Source organism: Hemiscyllium ocellatum, chromosome 18, assembly GCF_020745735.1.
Source record: "Hemiscyllium ocellatum isolate sHemOce1 chromosome 18, sHemOce1.pat.X.cur, whole genome shotgun sequence".
Taxonomy (NCBI): Eukaryota; Metazoa; Chordata; class Chondrichthyes; order Orectolobiformes; family Hemiscylliidae; genus Hemiscyllium; species Hemiscyllium ocellatum.
In genome coordinates, this window is record NC_083418.1 from 43,566,958 (window position 1) to 43,587,263 (window position 20,306).

General features: G+C 39.6%; 1 protein-coding gene across 6 annotated transcripts in view; it reads left to right on the forward strand.

The window, feature by feature from the left end:
* dennd2b (DENN domain containing 2B) overlaps positions 1-20,306 on the forward strand; it is a 457,469-nt gene that overhangs the window by 391,166 nt on the left and 45,997 nt on the right. For all 6 annotated transcript variants that reach the window (XM_060838921.1, XM_060838918.1, XM_060838922.1 and 3 more), the window contains 2 exons: positions 12,616-12,756; positions 14,396-14,544. In XM_060838921.1, the coding sequence (XP_060694904.1) occupies positions 12,616-12,756; positions 14,396-14,544 (290 nt within the window). The remainder of the gene's footprint in view (positions 1-12,615; positions 12,757-14,395; positions 14,545-20,306) is intronic.

Below are 20,306 nucleotides of genomic sequence, written 5' to 3' on the forward strand. Positions count from 1 at the left end.
GGACAGGAGAAAAATGACTGTTGTACCACTATTCTGGAAGGGAGAGGGTTAAACCAGGAATTTAGACTAACCATTATTAAGGACAAAATCAACTTTTCACTTGAAAGGGTGTAGGCTAATGAAGGGTAGATTGCATTAACTTGTTAAAGGCAAGTCACATCTGATTAATTCAATTGAATTATTTGTTATGATAGCAAAGAAGGTTGCATTGTGCTGTAGAAGTTGTGTAGACTTAGATGGCATTCAACATGTGCTGAACAGAGGCTTGTAGAGGAGTTGGTAGGCCATGGGAATAGTTGGTGGTATGAATGCAGAATTAGTTCATTCATAGGAAATGATGGTGGTTCAAAGTTTTAGATTTGGAGGTAGTTTGCTTGGAGTGCTATTCCCCAAGCATTGGTTTTGTAAACAATCTAGTACGGGCTGTCTAGAATAATAGTGAAAAAACAAATTTGCAGATGATACAAAACTCAGTAGATATTGATGAAAATTGTTACAGACTTAAAGAAGAAGAAATAGACGGAAAAATGGCATTGTGGTTTCATGTGGAGGAATGTTAAATTATGCATTTTGGGATGGCTAATATGAAAAGACAAATTGTAAATGACACAATTTTTACCAAGTGTAGATGAGTAGTGATTGTGCCAATAAATCTTTAAATCAAGAAAGCATATGGGTTACCTGGGCTTTTAAATTTAATAAAAAGATAAAAGATCACGTGAATTATAAAATTTTGCCAGTTGGACCTCAACTGAAATAATTCTGGATATGCATCAGAAAAAATGTCAAACTCTTAGTAATAGTATAGAAAAGGTCCATAAGGGTATTACAAGTAATGAGGAACTTTAGTTATGAGACTGAAAAATTTAGGAATATTCCTCTTGAAACAGAGAAGCTTGAGAGAGGACCCAACAGCAAGTTTCAAGATAATGAGAGATGTTGGTAAATGTAGCTAAGGCAAAACTTTTCACTCGTGGGTCAATAAATAGAACACATTTGTTCAAAATCATTGATAAAAGATCTGGAGGAGAATTTCTTTTTTATTCCAGTCCACCTGTACCACCGTCCTCTCATTAGGCTTCTTTCAGATAATTGTTGACACTTATTCCAGGTAGATATTTATCCAACACTCTCCTTCCACTATAAAATCATTCTACATTGAAGCTTTTCCCTAATATTTGAAGCAATCATTCAGTTTGATTTGCTGGAACAATTTTCCCAAACACAGAATGGCCTCATTTCAGAATGTCAGTATTCTTCTAGCTAAAGTTTTTTTTTAAGGACAGAGCCAACAAAACATTCCATTTACAGAATTGGCACATCTTCAAGATTTCCATTTGAAGTGTAGTTGCAGCTAGGAGGGAAAGCCATCTTTGCTGGAAAGGATGCAAAGTGTGCAATGGCTGAACCTTTTATCTCAACAAAATATCCGATGTTGCATTCGGTCAAGAACTTTCAATGCAGTGTCCCTGTGAGTGATGATGGAAAGAGGCTTTAATTATACTAGACTAAACACCAATATTATCATATTCATAGAAATAGGTGTGAAAAGTAATTGAAAACATGATTTTAAAAAATCTTGTCTTGATTTGAAATAGGCACTGTAATTAGGCAGATGCAACTGGATTTTACACTTGCAATGGTAGACTGAGAAATTTCTTCACATGATGAAAGTATAGATTGTGGATAGTATGGCATGTGAACTGTTATGTTCAATAGCATAGCTTTTCATAATCAAACCAGAAATTGCTGGAAAAGCTCAGCAGTCTGGCAACATCTGTGGAAAGAAAGCAGAGTTAATGTTTCGCGTTTAGCGACCCTTCCTCAGACCACTTGTCTCCCTGTAGCCAGTCCATTACTTGATAGCCTGGTTGTAATGAAGGCAGTGTGTGTAATTTTCCAGTATAAAGATCACATTCAGAAAGTGAGGAGGCATGGGATACAGGGAAATCTGGCTGTCTGGTTACAGAATTGACTGGACCATAAAAGACAGAGGTCATAAATAGAACGTATTCAACCTGGGGCTCGGTGGCCAATGGTGTTCCACAGGAATCTCTGGGACTTCGCTCTTTGTGATTTTTATAAGTGACTTGGATGAAGAAGTGAAAGGGTGAGTTAGTAAGTTTGCTGATGACACAAATGATGTTGGAGTTGTGGATAGTGTGGAGGACTGGTGTTGGTTGCAATGGGACATTGACATGGTGCAGACCTGGGCTGAGCAATGGCAGATGAAATTCAACATGGAAGAGTGTGAAGTGATTCATTTTTGAAGTTTGAATTTTAATGCAGATTACAGCATTAAAGGCAGGATTCTTGGCAGTGTGGAGGAACAGAGGGATCTTGGGGTCCATGTCCAAAGATCCCTCGAAGTTGTCACCCAAATTGATAGAGTTGTTAAGAAGGCACATGGTCTGAAGGCTTTCATTATTGGGAGATTGAGTTTAAGAGTCACAAAGTTATGCTGCAGCTCTATAAGCTCTGGTTAGACCAAACTTGGAGCATTGTGTTCAGTTGTGGCCACCTCATTATAAGAAGGATGTGGAAGCTTTAGTGAGGGTGCAGAGGAGACTTACCTGGCATGTCTTATGAAGAAAGATTGAGGGAGCTAGGGCTTTTCTCATTGGAGCAAAGAAGGATGAGAGGAGACTTGATAGAAGCATAGATAGAGTGGATAGCCAGGAACTTTTTCCCAGAGCGGAAATGGCTATCACAAGGAGGCATAATATTAAGGTGATTAGAGGAAGGTTTAGGGGAGATGCCAGAGTTAGGTTCTTTACACAGAGAGTAGTGGGTGTGTGTAATGCACTGCCAACAGTGATAGTAGATTCAGATATATTAGGGATGCTTAAGCAACTCTTGGATAGGCACACAGATGATAGTAAAATGCAAGATATGTGGGTTAGTTTGATCTTAGAGTAGGGTAAAAGGTCAGCACAACATCAAGGGCCAAAGGGCCTGTACTGCGCTATATTTTCCTATGTTCTATGTTCCATTGTCTGTTTAAAATCGTTGGTATGTTCACACCTGAAAATCACTTTGGTTCACATTTTTATTTTGGTTGGACACATAACTGAATGTCAGTAATGTCAAAAGTGGTGTTATGTGTCATTACCCATCTATGTTGATAAATGTTAGTCAAAGATTGTGACTGGAACTAAAGGAAAAAGCTAATATGCACACCTTGGAAAGGCCACTGTATCTGGTGATTTTATAAACAGTTTTGTGCCTTCTTTTCATACCCCACGATGAAGATCCTGAAGTGTCATTGTCTTCATATTGTGGCTCAGGATTAGCATCTTGAGCCAGAAGCTTTGGTTCAAGTCCTAATGGTGATGGAAGTTATATTTATAATGTAGCCAAACAGCCTGACTGGTTGATTGTTGTCCTGTAATTTTTTGGCTATGGCTATGACAGATGGTAAAAATAGAGACGTCTGGTCAGCTGGACTAGAGGTGGAGCAGCACCCCTCATAAGACCATAAGACATAGGAGTGGAAGTTAGGCCATTTGGCCCATTGAGTCCACTCCACCATTCAATCATGGCTGGGCATTTCAACTCTATTTACCAGTATTCTCCCCGTAGCCCTTAATTCCTTGTGACATCAAGAATTTATCAATCTCTGCCTTGAAAACATTTAGCGTCCCGGCCTCCACTGTACTCTGCGGCAATGAATTCCACAGGCCCACCACTCTCTGGCTGAAGAAATGTCTCTGCATTTCTGTTCTGAATTGACCCCCTCTAATTCTAAAGCTGTGTTCACGGGTCCTAGTCTCCTCGCCTAATGGAAACAATTTCCTAGCGTCCACCCTTTCCAAGCCATGTATTATCTTGTAAGTTTTATTAAGTCTCCCCTTAATCTTCTAAACGCCAATGAATACAATCCCAGGATCCTCAGCTGTTCCTCGTATGTTAGACCAATCATTCTGGATCATCTGTGTGAATCTCCGCTGGACACGTTCCAGTGCCAGTATGTCCTTCCTGAGGTGTGGGAACTGAAACTGGACTCAGTACTCCAAATGGGGCCTAACCAGAGCTTTATAAAGTCTCAATAGCACAACGGTGCTTTTATATTCCAACCCTCATGCTACAGCTTCTGGTGACCTGATTTGAATTATTCAGTTGCCATAGTTATTGTGATGAGAATTGAGTGGTTACGACTGGAATCCTAATTTATAAGGACAGAAATTCAAATCTTCACAACAATCAAAGATATGAATTCAGGTTTGATTATGTTGTGCCTAGCAAGGTTCCAATTATGGCCACTGAACCTTATAATTTCTGTCTACTAGTTAGCATAGAGGGAGAATTGGAATGTGCTTTATGGATTGTCATAAGTCTGATTGATCTGTGCAGTATATTTCATCGGTCCTCAGAGACAACAATTTTTTGCCATAACCTCAGCCACTAATTTCACTGTAACGTACCTATGATTCCACTCAACTATTGATTAACAGGATCATTGGTTTATGGAATAAGTCAAATATGTTTTCGTTACATTGGATTCTGGCATTTTTTTGAACCAGAATTTTGCAGATCAAATTCCCCAGTTCCATCTGTTTATAATCAGGGCTTCTGGTTTATGATGCCTGAACAAGTCAAATTCCATTTTTATTACAGGATTCCTTTTTGCCAGAGCTTTGAGGTTGCGTTTCATGACTCTGTCTATGTTTCTGAGAAGGGAGAAAATCAGTAGCATTGTTGATAAGTGATTTATCAATAGAATATTTTAGTTGGAAGCTCTAGCAGCTTCTGTCATGTGTGAACAGGGATAGCAAAGGATTATGCCCTGCTTGACACCCCCCACTTGGGTTTGCTGACTGTTAGGATTTCATGACCAGCTGTTATTTTAGAAGCACTGTAGGCATTAACAGGAACTTTAATCATTCATGAGGGTGTGGGCATCAGTGGCTAGGAACCAGCATTTATTGTCCATCCCTAATTGCCTGGAGAAAGTGGTGGCGAACTACCTTCTTAAACTTGGTAGTCCTTGTGCTGTTTGGAAAGGAGTAGCAAGATTTTTGACAGTATGACAATGAATGATGAAATAGTTGCTCCTCAGGATCGTGCGTTGCATGGGGGTGAAAGTATAGGTAGTGATTTCTGTGTATCTGGTTCCCTTGTCTGTCTAGCTGGTATAAATTGTGGGTTTTGAATGTGCTGCTGAAGGAGTCTGAGTGAGTTACTGCAATGTGTCTTGTAGATGGTACACTTTTGCACTCTGCTTTCATACTCGCCTCTCACTTAATCTTCTCTCTCACTACTTAGCAGCATCAGGTCTGCATCAGGTTGCCATAGCAATGTCAGAGGAGTGTGAGAAAAAGAGGGAGAGACCATTGGCAATAAAGGAAGGCGGTAGTGATTTGTTAACATAATTCATTTCAATTCAATAGGAATGGATATTGTTTCTGCATGGGGATAAGGAGTGGAGCTGGAAAAAACACAGCAGGTCAAGCAGCATCAGAGGAAGAGGGGAATTGATGTTTTAGGTTGGAACCTTTCATCAGAACTGGGCAATGAGAAGGGGGCTGTGAAATGAATTGGGGGTGAGGTGGTGATGGGGGAAAGGTTAATGGGATGGCAGTATGTGGATGCAAGTAGGAGGTGGCTGTGATTAGTCAGTGGGAAGGGTAAATCAGATAGGTGGGAAGGAAGATGAACAGGTAGGGTCAGGTTAAGGGGGTGGGGTGGAGAGGGAGGGCTGGGCCTGGGATGAGATGGGTGAGGTAGAGGGGAGATTTGAAAGCTGGTGAGTTCTATATTAAGGCAATTTTTTTCTGTATCACTCAACTGAGAAGCTGTCTGTAGTACCTTGTACACTTTGGTAACATGATAGAAAAGAAAGTTATGTCGATGTGTATTTCTGAAGGTTAATGTGAGTACAAAGTGAGATCTGGCAAAGGGTTCAGAATACTAGGCGAATGCAAAGGCACGATGAAATGTGCAATTGGATTAATTGATAGCAAAGTAAATTCTGAGGTAATAAAGGAAAATTACATGATCTAGAGATCTGGCCAATGCTTGCATCAGTGACATTGTCATGCCTTAGTTAATTTGTCTCATCTATTTACAGCACACATGCTGCTGTACAGTCACTTAAAAAGCATAGGAACAAAGCACTGAAATTCAGACAAAGTCCCTTGTATTCAAAGAGTTAACTGGATTCAATCGATATTTAATAAGTTTACATATTTGATGTTATTCCACAAAGTTCTTCTATATGATCATCTTTGCTGAAAACTGTTAACTTAAACACAGTGGGCTGGATTTAATGAGAGAATGAACTACATGCACTGCCCCCTAAAGGAAAATCGACTAAGAGCTGACACAACACTAAGAAGCTGAAAATGTGTTGCTGGAAAAGCGCAACAGGTCAGGCAGCATCCAAGGAGCAGGAGAATCGACATTTCGGGCATGAGCCCTTCTTCAGGGATAAGTAGCTTATGTCCATAGTCAGAACATGCTGCCGGGGTACTGATCCAAAAGAGAAACTACTCCCACTCACCTGCCTATACTAATATATGTGGGCAGAGTAATATTCTGGTCAGTTGGCTTGGAGACCGGTTAATTGACGGTATTATTCATTTACAAATGTTGAGCAGGCTGTCAATGCTTATCCACTATCCACATAATGAGGCAGTTTGTTCCACGTATTGTATTATTTGCAAACTTTGAAATTTTCCTGTACAAAATAATTTAAATCAAAAAGAGCACTTATCTGAACAATGACACCTGTGGAATGCCACTCTATTTCACTCCAATCTTATAAACCTCTATTTTCTATCCGTAACTTAATTTTCCTTTTATGTTGCCTGTTGTCACTGTATACTCAAGGGTTTCAACTTTACTAACAAGCATGCAAAGTAGAATTTTATCTGATGCCTCGGTTATGTGGGATTCACCCCCTCTGGTGAGTTTTTACTTTGAGAATGGGGATCTTTTTAAGAAGCACCCCTCTGTCTATTTTGTTCCTGCCTTCATACATCACTGCCACATTAGCAGCATCACCTTCTCTGGTGAAGACAGATGTAAAGTGCTCATTTAGAACTTTAGCTGATGTCCCCTGTCTCCACTGAAAGTTCTCTGTTTGGTCCCTAATAAGCCCCACGTTTTCTTGGATATGTTTTGCACTTGTCTGTGCTTTGTCTATTTCCAAAACTATTTCACACTTGATAGCATTCTGGAACTTTCTCAAACGTGCTCCTGTTGAACCAAGCTCCACTTGCCCCATTTTTTCCCAAGAATTAAATCAAACTTAACTCATTGGGCAAGAAATACACTGATCAAGAAAGTTCTTTATTTCACACATTTCTGGAATTCTTCAAATAAATATATACAAGTGCTGGAGAAGTTCAGTGGGTCTGGCAGCATCTCTATGGAGTTAATTCAAATTCCGTGTGACTACTTCAGATCTCATGTGGACTTTAACATTAGCTCAGTTTCTATGTCCACAGAGCTGCTGAGTTTCTCCATCACTTTTTGTTTTTATTTCAGATCGCTGTCTGCAGTACCTTGATTTTATTTAAAGTTTTCACTCATTTCTCTTTGCACTCTGTTGTACCCTGTTAACCGCTCATTTAATTGTAATTGATGTTCCTTATTACGACTATTGTGTAGTTCTTACATTCTTATCTTTTTCTTCCTGCAGTTAGCCAGCAAATCTACTCCTGTTTCCTTACCGTTATGCTGGTGTAGAGTGTTAGTCTAATTTTGGTTTTGTATCTTTGCAGTAGCTTCTTATCATGTGTGTACCTGGATATCCAAATCCCATTGCTGTTGGTAATTCTTAATCTGTCACCATTAAGAAAATATTCTGATTTATCTCTTAGATCCAAGATCTTGATCTCAAATTTCTTCATGTTGAACTTCATTTGCCCCAGTTTTATGCATTACTTGATATGATAAGACAATGTCCTATCTCCCTCCCAATTGGCTTGTGTCATCTCCTCTGAAGGAGAAATGTGAAATGACTTCATTTTTAAAAAGCTGATGAACTTTTTTTGAAGAATTTGACACAATATGATCTAAGTTTTAATAATATTCAGAAACCAAGATATGAAGTATGGCTTAGATACCAGAGAAATATTCAGGAATTGGGAGCAGTAGGGAGAGGAGCTACAGGGATTCTGTAGTTTTAGGGGTCTGAGTAAAGAGCCAAAACTGGAAAAATGGAAGGTTTGTTTTGGATGGTAAGGAGAGGCCTGGCAGTACTATTATGGTAATAAATCTTTTATTTTTTAAAAATCTTACATCCAGATAATTACTTGAAACTAAGCTTTAAGAATAGCACATGGCAATACAAGTTCAAACTAGTAAAATGCAAATTTGAACTGATATCACTAAAGTTCTTCAAATAAAGAGTGAAAAGTGGAAAGGAATTCTTGATAGCAGTCCAGGTAGTAATGATGAAACTTGCAACTGTTTAAAAGATGATCGGAGAGTGTAATGGGCCGGGATTTCAATTCTTAGGTCCTTTCTTCGACTAAGATGGACCAAGTGAACCTTCCTCATTATGTGTGCCAAGTGACATTAAGACCTGAATTTTTGTTTCAGGCTGGGTGTGCAAAATTCCCACTCCTCAAACCTGACTCAGGAGAAAAATGGTCGGATTTTAATTCCGGGATAGGGTGTGGGTCAGGCCTGCACTGGAAGTAGGCGGTTTAAAAGGCACACCTCCATGCTGTGAAATTTCATCCCAGTTACGATAATTACTTTCCAGATCATATTCTTTACAAACTTTTCAGGTCCTATCCATGCCACCTCGTACCACTCATGGCCCCTTATACCCCTCAGTGCCAACCTTTACCCATCTACCCATACTCCATTATCTTTTGTTCTCTATATCAATCTATGTTCCTCCTCCCAGTCTCCATGGCTATTCATTCACTCCATGCCACCCTATGCACCTCCATGCCAACTCATTCCCTGATTCACTGCCATGTGTTCCCAACCCCTTCTTGCCAACCTACACCCTTCTACCCAATCCTTTGGCCCTTTTTCCTCATGCCAACTCATGATCTCCCCACCCTTACACTGTCCATGCCAATCTCGGAAGTCATGAAACAAAATAAGATTCTCAGTCTGTATTGCAGACTTGACTATGTTTTTAAAAAAATGATAAAATCCCATTCAACATATTTAAATTCCTTAAAGTAGTTAATTCCTTATTAATAAATATTTGTAGCCATTGCCCATGTCAAAAACAGTTAATTGCAGTATAATCATTTGGAGTTGTTAATGAAACTATCAACTTGCCAGCTCCTGACTCCGATAATGATACTCTTGGGAAGCAACCAAGCAACATTAATTGTATAATGATTGACCTTAGGCTTATATCAACAAACATCTGTTGCAAATGCAAGTGCTGTTTTATTTTTCAATTGCAGTGTGTGTTTTTCTTTTTGAAATTTAAAGAACAGGGAATTCAAATAGCCTGACAGTTCCATCGATGTCCACTTATCCATATACTACTACAACAATTCTAAAGGTGGATGAAATAGGTTTCCAAAATGAAACATGACTTTGTCAAAGACCTTTTCTTCATTTATAAACCCCGTGAGTCATGTTTCAGTAGCCTTAAAGGTGAAAGTAGCTTGGCTATTAAATATGCTGCTCCTTCCGTGAACCATGGATGTGTGAAATATATATCTCTTTCCCCCAATCCCTGTGATGAAAATTATGGAATTTGGGAACCTCTGAATTCGGGGCACTTGTTCCATTTTGGTACGAAGGACTTTTGTTTTGCGTAAGTCTGGACTAAAGTCATTAAAATCACTAAAGTTTCTCTTTACTGATTCATGGGATGAACTGAATATGGAAAAAATCTAAAGATCCCTTGTGTAACCTGGTGAAGGTTTCATGAGAGGGAATGTCGAATAATCCATCCCTTTTTCAGGAGCAGGTGTACCCCTAATGACACCAAAAAGAATTGCAGGTGGAATGTGTACAAGTGAAATACCTTGTTATTTCGGGCAATTGTACAGAGAAGAAAGCAATCCACAGAGAATACTTTCTCATTTTACTAACATTTATACTTGCATTATTTAATATGCAAAATGATTTTGATTCCTGATGACTTGCTTCATATAGTCAATTGAGTAAAATATTTCCATTTTGTAAGTGGGACACTATTGAATTACTTTACTTTGAACAGTTTCTAGGTTTTATTTGCCCTCCATGCTGCGCTGGGAAAATATAAATCAGTAACTGTGGCCTGCCTTGTATTAAAGCCTGTAGTCAGCCAGTTCCTCAGGGTCATAGAGTTATCAAGCATGGAAGCAGACCCTTTGGTATGACTGGTCCTTACCGACTAGATATCTGAAACTGATCTAGGTCCATTTGCCAGCGTTTAGCCCATGCCCTTCTAAACACTTCATATTCATGCACCCATCCAGAAGCCTTTTAAATGTCATAATTGTACCAGCCTCCATCACCTCCTTTTGGCAGCTCATTCCACACATGCACCATGAAAAAGTTGCCTCTCAGGTCCAATTTAAATCTTTTCCTCCCTCACCTTGAACCTATGCCTTCAAGTTTTGGACTTCACTACCCTGAGAAAAAGACTTGTCTATTTACCTTATCCATGCCTCTCATGATTTTATAAACCACTATAACGTCACTCCTCAGACTCCAGGGAAAACAGCCCCAGCTTAATCAACCTCTCCCTACAGCTCAAACCCTCCGACCCTGGCAACATTCTTGTTAATCTTTTCTGAATCCTTTCAAGTTTCACAACATCTTTACGATAGCAGGGAGAGTACAATTGCATTCAATATTCTAAAAGTGGCCTCACTAATGTCCTGTATAACCACAACATGCGTACCAACTTTTATACTAAATGCACTGACCAATGAAGGCAAGCATGACAATTGCTTTCTTAAACACCCTGTCTACGTGCACCTTCACTTTCAAAGAGCTACGCACCTATACCCCTAAGTCTCTTGGTTTGACAACACTCCCCAGAGCCCTACCATTAATTGCATAAATCCTGCCCCTGATTCACCTTTCCAAAATGCAGCACCTCACACTTATCTAAATTAAACTCCATCTGCTACTTCTCTGCCCATTGACCCATCTGACCAAGATCTCGTACTCTGAGATAAGCTTTTTCACTGTTCACTACACCATCAATTTTGCATCTGCAAATTTACTTACCATAACTCTATATTCACATCCAAATCATTTATTAAAAATGTCAAAAGCAGTGGACTAGCACTGATCCTTGTGGCATACCAAGGTCACAGGCAACCAATCTGAAAAACAACCCTGCTTAACTACCCTCTGTCTCCTCCTCCCTTCAAGCCAATTTTATATCCATTTAGCTAGCTCCCCTCAATTCCATGTGGTCTAACCTTACTAAACAGTCTACCATACGGAACCTTGTTGGATGCTTGCTGAAGTCCATATAGACAATGTCTACTGCTTTGCCATCATTAATCTTCTTTGTCATTTCTTCAAAAGAACTCAAGTTAGTGGGACACAATTTATCATGCACAAAGTCATGTTGACTATATTCAATTAGTCCTTGCCTTTCCAAATGTATGTAAATCCTGTCCCTCAGAATCCCCTCCAACAACTTACCTACCACTGATGTCAGGCTCACTGGTCTATAGTTCCTTGGCTTTTCCTGAACACCTTTCTTAAATAATGACACCACATTAGCCAACCTTTAGTCTTCCGGCACCTCATCCTTGGCTATCGATAATACGGATCCCTCAGTAAGGGATAAAGTAATCACTTCCCTAGCTTTCCTATAAGTTCTGGGATACACCTGATAAGGTCCCGGGGATTTAACTACCTTTATGCATTTTAGGATGTCTAGCACCTCCTCTTCTGCATTATGGACACTTTTCTAGATATCATTATTTATTTCCCCACGTTCTCGCTTCCATATCCTTCTCTATAGTAAATACTGACACAAAGTACTCTTTTAATATCACCTCTATCTCCTTGATTCAACACATAAATGGCCTTGATCTTTAAGGGGCTCTGTTCTCTCTAGTTACTTTTTTTGCCCTTGATATCTCTGGATTCTCCTTAACCTTATTTGCCAAAGATATCTCCTGTCCCCTTTTTGCCCTTCTGATTTCCCTTTTGACTGTAATCCTACTGTCCTTGTAGTCCCCAGGGATTCACTCAATTCTAGCTGTCTAGTCCTGACATATGCCGCCTCCTCTTTCTTGATCAGAGCCTCAAATTCTTTGATCATCCAGCATTCGCTGCACCTTCCAGCCTTTCCCTTAACACTAACAGGACCATATTGTTTCTGAACTCTCGTTACCTCATCTTTGAAGGCCTCACACTTCCCAGCCATGATCAAAATTATATGCCATATTCTTTTCATCTGTCATTTAATTAATTCCTACAAATACATCTGGGTGCATATACCAGTAAAGTTCACATTTATGTTTTCTAATATATGCACTGTACACTTACCCTTCCCATAGTGTTTGCATTTAGAATGCTAACAATTGGTGGCTTCAGCAATTCAACAGCACAGTATACTTTCTCAAAATATTTCTTGAACGCTTGCTACTTTAATTCAGTCTGTTTGGTAATTCCTAAAGCAAGATTTTGAAAACAGTTGTTTTATTTACGTTTGATATTGTACTTGAGCAGATTCTGGATGAAGTGGAGAGAAGACGCGGAATTTCGGCTGCCCTGGTCTATCCATTCATGAGAAGTCTGATGGAGTCACCCTTCCCTGCACCAGGAAGGACCATACGAGTCAAGACCTTTCTACCAGGGGCTGGAAATGAGGTGCATGACTCTCTTGTTAAAAAGGCCATTGATAAATAATGTAATAAAAATGATTAGGAATTAACTTTAAAATTTGAGCAAGAACCTGTATGTGAGAGCAAGTTTATTGAAAGTATGTATTGAGCTGTAACCATAAGATCCTTTCAGAGCTATATAAAAAATTAAATTACTACTTTAAATGCAAGGTGTTCAGTGAAGAAAAAGAAGACCCCTAATTCCTGTGTTGACTAAAGGGCTTACAAGTAATGGATATCATATTGAAGTTAAGTAGGAAAATATTGCCCAGGAAGTGGTTCAGAGGATAGTAATTCATTCAAGTTGTGTACTAGTCATAAATTATTTAAGCAAAGCTGAAACAGTTTAATGGCAATAAGTCTGTCCATCTGCCTTAAACCCATTACAATTCTTGATCTTTTAGTCATTGTGTTTAATGTACGAAATAAATAATGCATTATGTATGCTGTGTTGATGTGAATTTAGAAGCTGAAAATATACAGTGTCACATTGTATACCTTCAGTTCTACCATGACAACACAGTATTAGTAAATGTTTCTGCTGTGGGTTACCAGCAAACATACAATACAATTCTAGTAGTTGAATTTCAAATAAGATGACAAGCAAAAATCAAAATTATTCATGTTGGGCAGCCAACATAAATGTATTTATAATTGTACTGGATTTGGGTTCAGCTACCAGTTTTGATGGTACTTTTGTAATTTTGACATGAAGCAGTATGTTCTAAAGAAACAAAATGTTAGAATATCATTGTACAGTTGCTACTGTTAGAGCATAGTGCTAAAGTCTTGGAAATTTCCTTTTGGTCTCTAAATATAATCAAGCTAATCTTAAACATTCAGGAGATTATGATCAGCAAAATTAGTGTGCAAATATTTGAATATTCTTTCTTTATGATATTAATGCCTGTGTTAAAGTCATTGAGTCATAGGGATGTACAGCACGGAAACAGACCCTTCGGTCCAACTCATCCATGCCGACCAGATATCCCAACCCAATCTAGTCCCAGCTGCCAGCACCCCGGCCCACATCCCTCCAAACCCTTCTTATTCATATACCCATCCAGATGCCTTTTCAATGCTGCAATTGTACCAGCCTCCACCACTTCCTCTGGTGGTTCATTCCATACATGTACCACCCTCTGAGTGAAAAGGTTGCCTCTTAGGTATCTTTTATATCTTTCCCCTCTCACCCTAAACCTATGCCCTCTAGCTCTGGACTCTTCCACCCCAGGAAAAAGACTTTGACTATTTATCCTATCCATGCCCCTCATGATTTTATAAACCTCTATAAGGTCACCCCTCAGCTTCTGATGCTCCAGGGAAAATGGCCCTAGCCTACTCAATCTCTCCTTATAGCTCAAATCCTCCAACCCTGGCAAATGTTTTCTGAACCCTTTCAAGTTTCTCAACATCTGGTGAATGGAGAAATGTTACACAATCTTATTAGGCGTATATCCACTAATATTAACACCAGTTGTTTCTTAGAAAATATTCCAGAAAACCGATTTGTTGACTCTTAATGTTTTCCCACCTCAAAGGCATGACAAATAGTCTTACCTTTGTACCTCTCCTGCATCTTCAGTGGCTGAATGAGCAGTCTGACACTGAACTTGTTATTTCAGGTTATTGAACTTCGACGACCCATGGACTCACGATTGGAGCACGTAGATTTTGACTGTCTCTTTCGTTGTCTCAGCATACGGCAAATTATCAGGATCTTTGCATCTCTCCTGCTTGAGCGGAGGGTGATATTTATTGCAGATAAGCTGAGGTAATGGGCGTATCCTACAGGTTTGGAATGATCTTTTAATTTCATCAAATACATGACAATGGGTTACTAGGAGTCATCACAGAAATGTGTTCTAAAAATTTTTTCTTAAAATCATACAAGCTGCCAGTTATTTTTGGGATATTAGTGGTCAGAAAAAATTGAGATTGTTCGTATCTTATTTTAATGGATGCACTAAGAAAGGATGCACTAGAGTGAATAGTTTGTATGCATTATGGTAAGATTTAGTTGATAAATTTGGTTTTGAATGTTTAGTTTGTGGTGATGTATTTTCCTGCACTCTGGCCAAACTTACAGCTGGTCATGCCAGAGAAAAGATAAAGCATACAAAACTATTAGTGAATGAGGTTTTGGGGTTATGTTATAAAGATTGCATTCAAATGGGTCCTTTACAGACAGTCCCACAGAAAGAGGCTTTCTTGCTACCACCTCTTTCCTTTCACCTCTTCATCTTCTCTTACTCTTCCAACTTATGCTCCTCAGTTGCTTACTGTACAGTTAGTGGTAAAGCTGTATCTTTATGATGGCAAAGTTGCGCTCTGAGCAGCAGATCACTACAAACCTTGACGCATATTTTGATAAGTACCACAATGCTCCTCTGGAGCTGTGCAAGCGTTGCAACCATTGTTTCAGTACACTGATGGCCTGCTCTGTCACGTTGCGTATAGTACCATAATTTACATCATATGCAGGATTGGGTACATGTGCATATCACTGGCATATTGCAGTTATGTGCCATGTTGTCAGTCCATTTTTTTCACCAGTTGCCCTTTGGTTTGCTGTGGTTGCTGAAATGCAGCTGGCTAATGGCCAGCTTCAGACTGAAGGCATTGTGATTGCTGTAGTATGTTGAACATTGACGTATGTGATTTACTGTCTGTGATCACACTCCATTGGATGTTGAGTGCATGAATTTTATTTTACTTCTGGTATAGGACAGAGTTGGTTGGTATCTACTCTTCCCGCCCCCCCCCCCCCCCCCCCCCCCCCACACACACACACAAAATGCAATTTACAAACATTGAATGACATTGTGCATCATGGGGGAGATGCGGCTGCTAACCAATGAAACGGGAACAGATTATCTCAGGTTTAAGATGCATGGATAGGAGTTTTAATGTGTATTTAGTGAGCTCTTACATTTTTATGATGTTGTCCGCTGCACACACTTGAGTTGTGCTAAACACCATATTGAAGTAGTAGTTTTAGAGTCATAGATATTCAGAACAGAAGCAGACCCTTTGGTCTGTGCCGACTAGATATCCCAACCCAGTCTAGTCCCACCTGCCAGCACCCGGCCTAAATCCCTCCTATTCATATACCCTTCTTATTCATATACCCATCCAAATGCCTTTCAAATGTTGTAATTGTACCAGCCTCCACCACTTCCTCTGGTAGCTCATTCTATACACGTACTACCCTCTGTGTGAAAACCTTGCCCCTTAGGTGTCTTTTATATCTTTCCCCTCTCACCCTAAACCTATGGCCTCTAGTTCTGGACTCCCCGACCCCAGGGAAAAGTCTTGGTCTGTATACTCTATCCATGCCCTTCATAATTTTGTAAACCTCCATAAGGTCACCCCTCAGCCTCCGACGCTCCAGGGAAAACAGCCCAGACTGTTCAGCCTCTCCCCATAGCTCAAATCCTCCAATCCTGGCAACATCCTTGTAAATGTTTTCAGAATCCTTCCTTGAATACTTGAAAGTATGTAAAACAGACCAGTCTTGGCTTCAATCTGCATGTGACACTGATTTGATTTCAGCAGCAGCTAATGACTGTTGTTAAGCTCACAGAGTTGGACATGCATACATACAGCAGCTGGAAGGATCCTACCGTCACTACTTAAAAGGATCATTCTAGTGGTGAATTGCTTCTTTTACTGTTGCTGTGATTCTACCCGTGTCATGTGCTCAGTGTCATTGTTTCGTGTTGTGAAAAGCTACTCAGTGGGATTTGGCAGGTAGTGACAGAGCTTTTGCTGTCCTCAAGGCTACTTCACAAACCGGCTGTTACATGTGTGCTGGGGTTATCGTTGGAGAAGGATTAAAGGCTACTGGAAAAAAGTTGGATGAGATGGTAAAGGTTTTTAACTAGGAGGTCCTGTAGGAAGTTGTTCTCCTACATGTTTCTCCCTAATAAGAATGAATGAAATGTATTTTCCTCTAATGGACAGAAAGGTTCAGTATTCTTCTGTACATAACAATTCATGACAACTTGCAAGATGTTGCAGATATCTCCATTTTAGTCTGGAAGGAGCCAGAGACGTAAAGGTCCTGTAGTCCCTATGTCAACCATTGGTAAAGTTGTAATTGTCCTGCTTTGAAGTTGCAGCTAATGACTGACACCACTGAGGACATTCTTACTGAGGGACCGAGATAACATTATTGTTCATTGATGTTTAAGTACTGGTCGTTCTGCTATAATGCGACAGTTGTGTCCATCAGCAACCTCATGCTTTAGAAAATAGTGCTATAGAAAATCATGATAGAAAGTCACGCTGCAGAAGATCGCCAATTGAAAATTGCAATACCTGTTCAATAGCAAGTTGATATTATCCATACAGCACCCACAATTTGTCAATCGCATTATCATCAATTCACGCTGGCGAAACATGTGTTATAGCAGAATGACCTGTAGGAGAATTGCATCTTGTATGAGTTCCTCTTGAGGGCTCTCTTCCCATTCCTCTTTTTCTCATCCATGTGTCTTAGACTAAGATACTCCATTCCTCTTTCAGTGATAAAGTATTCATTGGTAGATTGAGCAAAGAATCTGCTCTCATTTACCAAAGCCAATCAATGCTAATTCATAGGCAAAGGGCCAAGAGCAACACCACCTGAACTAGCTGTCAAGTTTTGTATCTCTGTTGTGGTAGAGCCTATTGCAATTTACTGAGGGGCTCTCTTATCACTGCAGTTACAAAATTGCTTCAGTGGCTCATGGCCTTACTGTACAAGCTATGCACCCTGTATTTAGAACTAACTTCCTTCCTTGTTTTTGACATACATAAAAATAAAATGATTTGTCCAGCAATGTTTTCTCTGCAATACCTTCATCTAATCAAAGTCTGTTCATCATCAAATTATTTTTCAAAAGACTGTAAAGTTTTAACAACTGAAAGTACGTGTTATGAACTTGAAGCCTTGTGATTGGCAGGTTTTTATGCCTGTGGAATGTTGGGACTATGTTCACAGGAGTTGCAAAGAATGAGGAGTGATCTCTTGGGAGCCTGTAAAATTCTAACAGGACTACACAAAGTAAACGTAGGAAGGCTTTTCCTATTGATTGGGTAGTCCTGAATCAGGGGACAATAGCTTAAGTATACTCAATAGGCCATTTAGGACTGAGATGAGGAGAAATTTCTTCTCCCAGAGTATGGTGAGCCTGTAGAATTCTTTGACACAGAAAGTGGTTGAAGGCAAAACATTGAATGTTTCCAAGAATGAGTTAAATATTGTTCTTAGGGGCAAAGGGATCAAAGGGTATGTGGTGAAAGCCGGAACAGGGTACTGAGTTGAATGGGTAACTGTGATTATATTGAATTGCACAGCAGACTTGAAGAGCTGAAGGCCACTCCTGTTCACATTTTCTATGTTGGCAAACCCAGCATTGTGTTTTGTACTTTTACTTATTCCACATAGAAAGAGAAAGGCAGTTTAAAAGTGGTAGGAAAGAAATGTGAGTCATTTTGCAAGACACTACAAATACTGTTAATGTCCCAAACAGGAAATTAAAATTCTTTTGAGGGTGGCGGTAATGCACAGAGATAATGAGAGATTGTCAACATATGTATTCCTGACCTTACTGAAGTCTCCTGGCAACATTGAATTATGTGTGTTTCACTGGAATCTGCTGATGACACCTGAGATTTGGTTACATCCTAGAGACAGGCAGAAATTACTACTTGTTTCCTTGCCATAATATTTAATGATTTGGTTTGTGAAATGAAAATTACTCAGACATGGACACTAATCAGCAGTGCAAAGGGTTAATTCTGAAAATATTTCCAGAAGTACTAACAGTCTTTAATTCCAAAACTGAAGAAAAACTTTCCTTCTCCCTAACGCTGCCAGAGATTTACAAAAGATCAAGATGTATTGAAGTTAGGTATACATCCGTTTTCCTGCAAGTGTGAAGGGCAAGTTGCTTTGATGGGTTTGAGTCATCAAATCCGTACAGCCATTTGCCATGAGTCCACGCCAAAGAGCTTCCCAGTGAGACCCACCCCAACCCTGTTACCCTACATTTCCTATGGCTAATCCACCTAACCTCCACACCATTCATCCTGTGGGAGGAAACCAGAACACCTGGAGGAAATCCATGCAGACATGGGGAAAATGTGAAAATTCCACATAGACAGTCACCTGAGGCTGGAATCGAACCTGGGTCCCTGGCACTGTGAGGAAACAGTGCCCAATGTGCCACCACGCTGTCCCACTGTGTTTGGAAAAATACTTTAAAAGGTGGTATGGTAGACAAGCAATGGCTGGTATTTTACAAATTGTTACATGATTTGCCATAAACATACATTCCTTTTAAGGTTCAAAGAAGACCTGACAGGATAACTGAGTCAACCCTGGCTAACAAAGGAAGTTAAAGATTGTACTAAATTAAAGGGGAAGCTTATAAGTTTGCCAATAAGGTAATGTACCTCAGGATTTGGAGCATTTTACATTTCAGTAAAATGGTACCAGGAAACTTTTTTTAAAAAAAACAAATAGCATATGAGTGTAAACTAGCAAGGTATATAAAAACAGAATGTAAAAGCTACTGTAAGTTTGCTATGCTGGCTCTGTTGGGAGACGTATGTAAAGTTAGTTGAATAGTGATTGTCTATAGTCGAACCTGTGCCAGTTTTACACTGAAATACACAACTAAAATTAGGCTGAAACAAACAGGATGCTAGAGAAACAGTTCTGAAAAAAAGTTTATACAGGTCTATAAACATAACTGTTTCTCTTTCTGGAGATGATCTGTCTCAGCAGATGTGCCAGACCTCCTGCTGCTCAGATGCTGGCTGACCTGCTGTGCTTTTCCAGTGCCACCTTTTTTTGAAGGGCTTATGCTCGAAATGTTGATTCTCCTCCTCAGATGCTGCCTGACCTGCTGTGCTTTTCCAGTGACAAACGTTTTGACACTTGTCAACCCAAGCCTGGATATTGTCCAGAACTTATACGCTTGAACATGGACTGCGACAGCATCTGAGGAATTGTGAATGCTTGAAAGATGACCTGCTTGCCCTCTGATTTGATGAGTCTTAAATGGGTAAAGTGCACAATCTATGGACTCTGCCTCATGGGGGCATGTTGTGCTCAAGGAATTATGTAGATGTGCTGTTTGGACATTGCTTGATCCCTCTAATAACTCAACTCCTCTGTACATTCCCAAGGAAATCTGTCCATATTGTTGTTGCTTTGGGGTCACATTTAGGCCAGACTGAGTAAGGATAGCAGACTTCCTTTCTTGAAAGGACAGTAGTCCACCATTTGGGATTTTGCAACAATCTGAAAGCTTCTTGGTCATTTTTATTCTAGATCTAATCAAAAACTGAATTCAAATTTTCAAATTATCATGGTATGATTTGAATTCAAATTCCCTGGATTATTAGTCCAGATGTCTGGATTATTAGTTCACTGATATAACCACTGCTTTACAGTATTCCCCACTCATGTATACATGTAACTTAAAACATTTTTAAAACATGTAAATTGAACAGGAAAAGTGGAAATAGTGCAACAGTAAA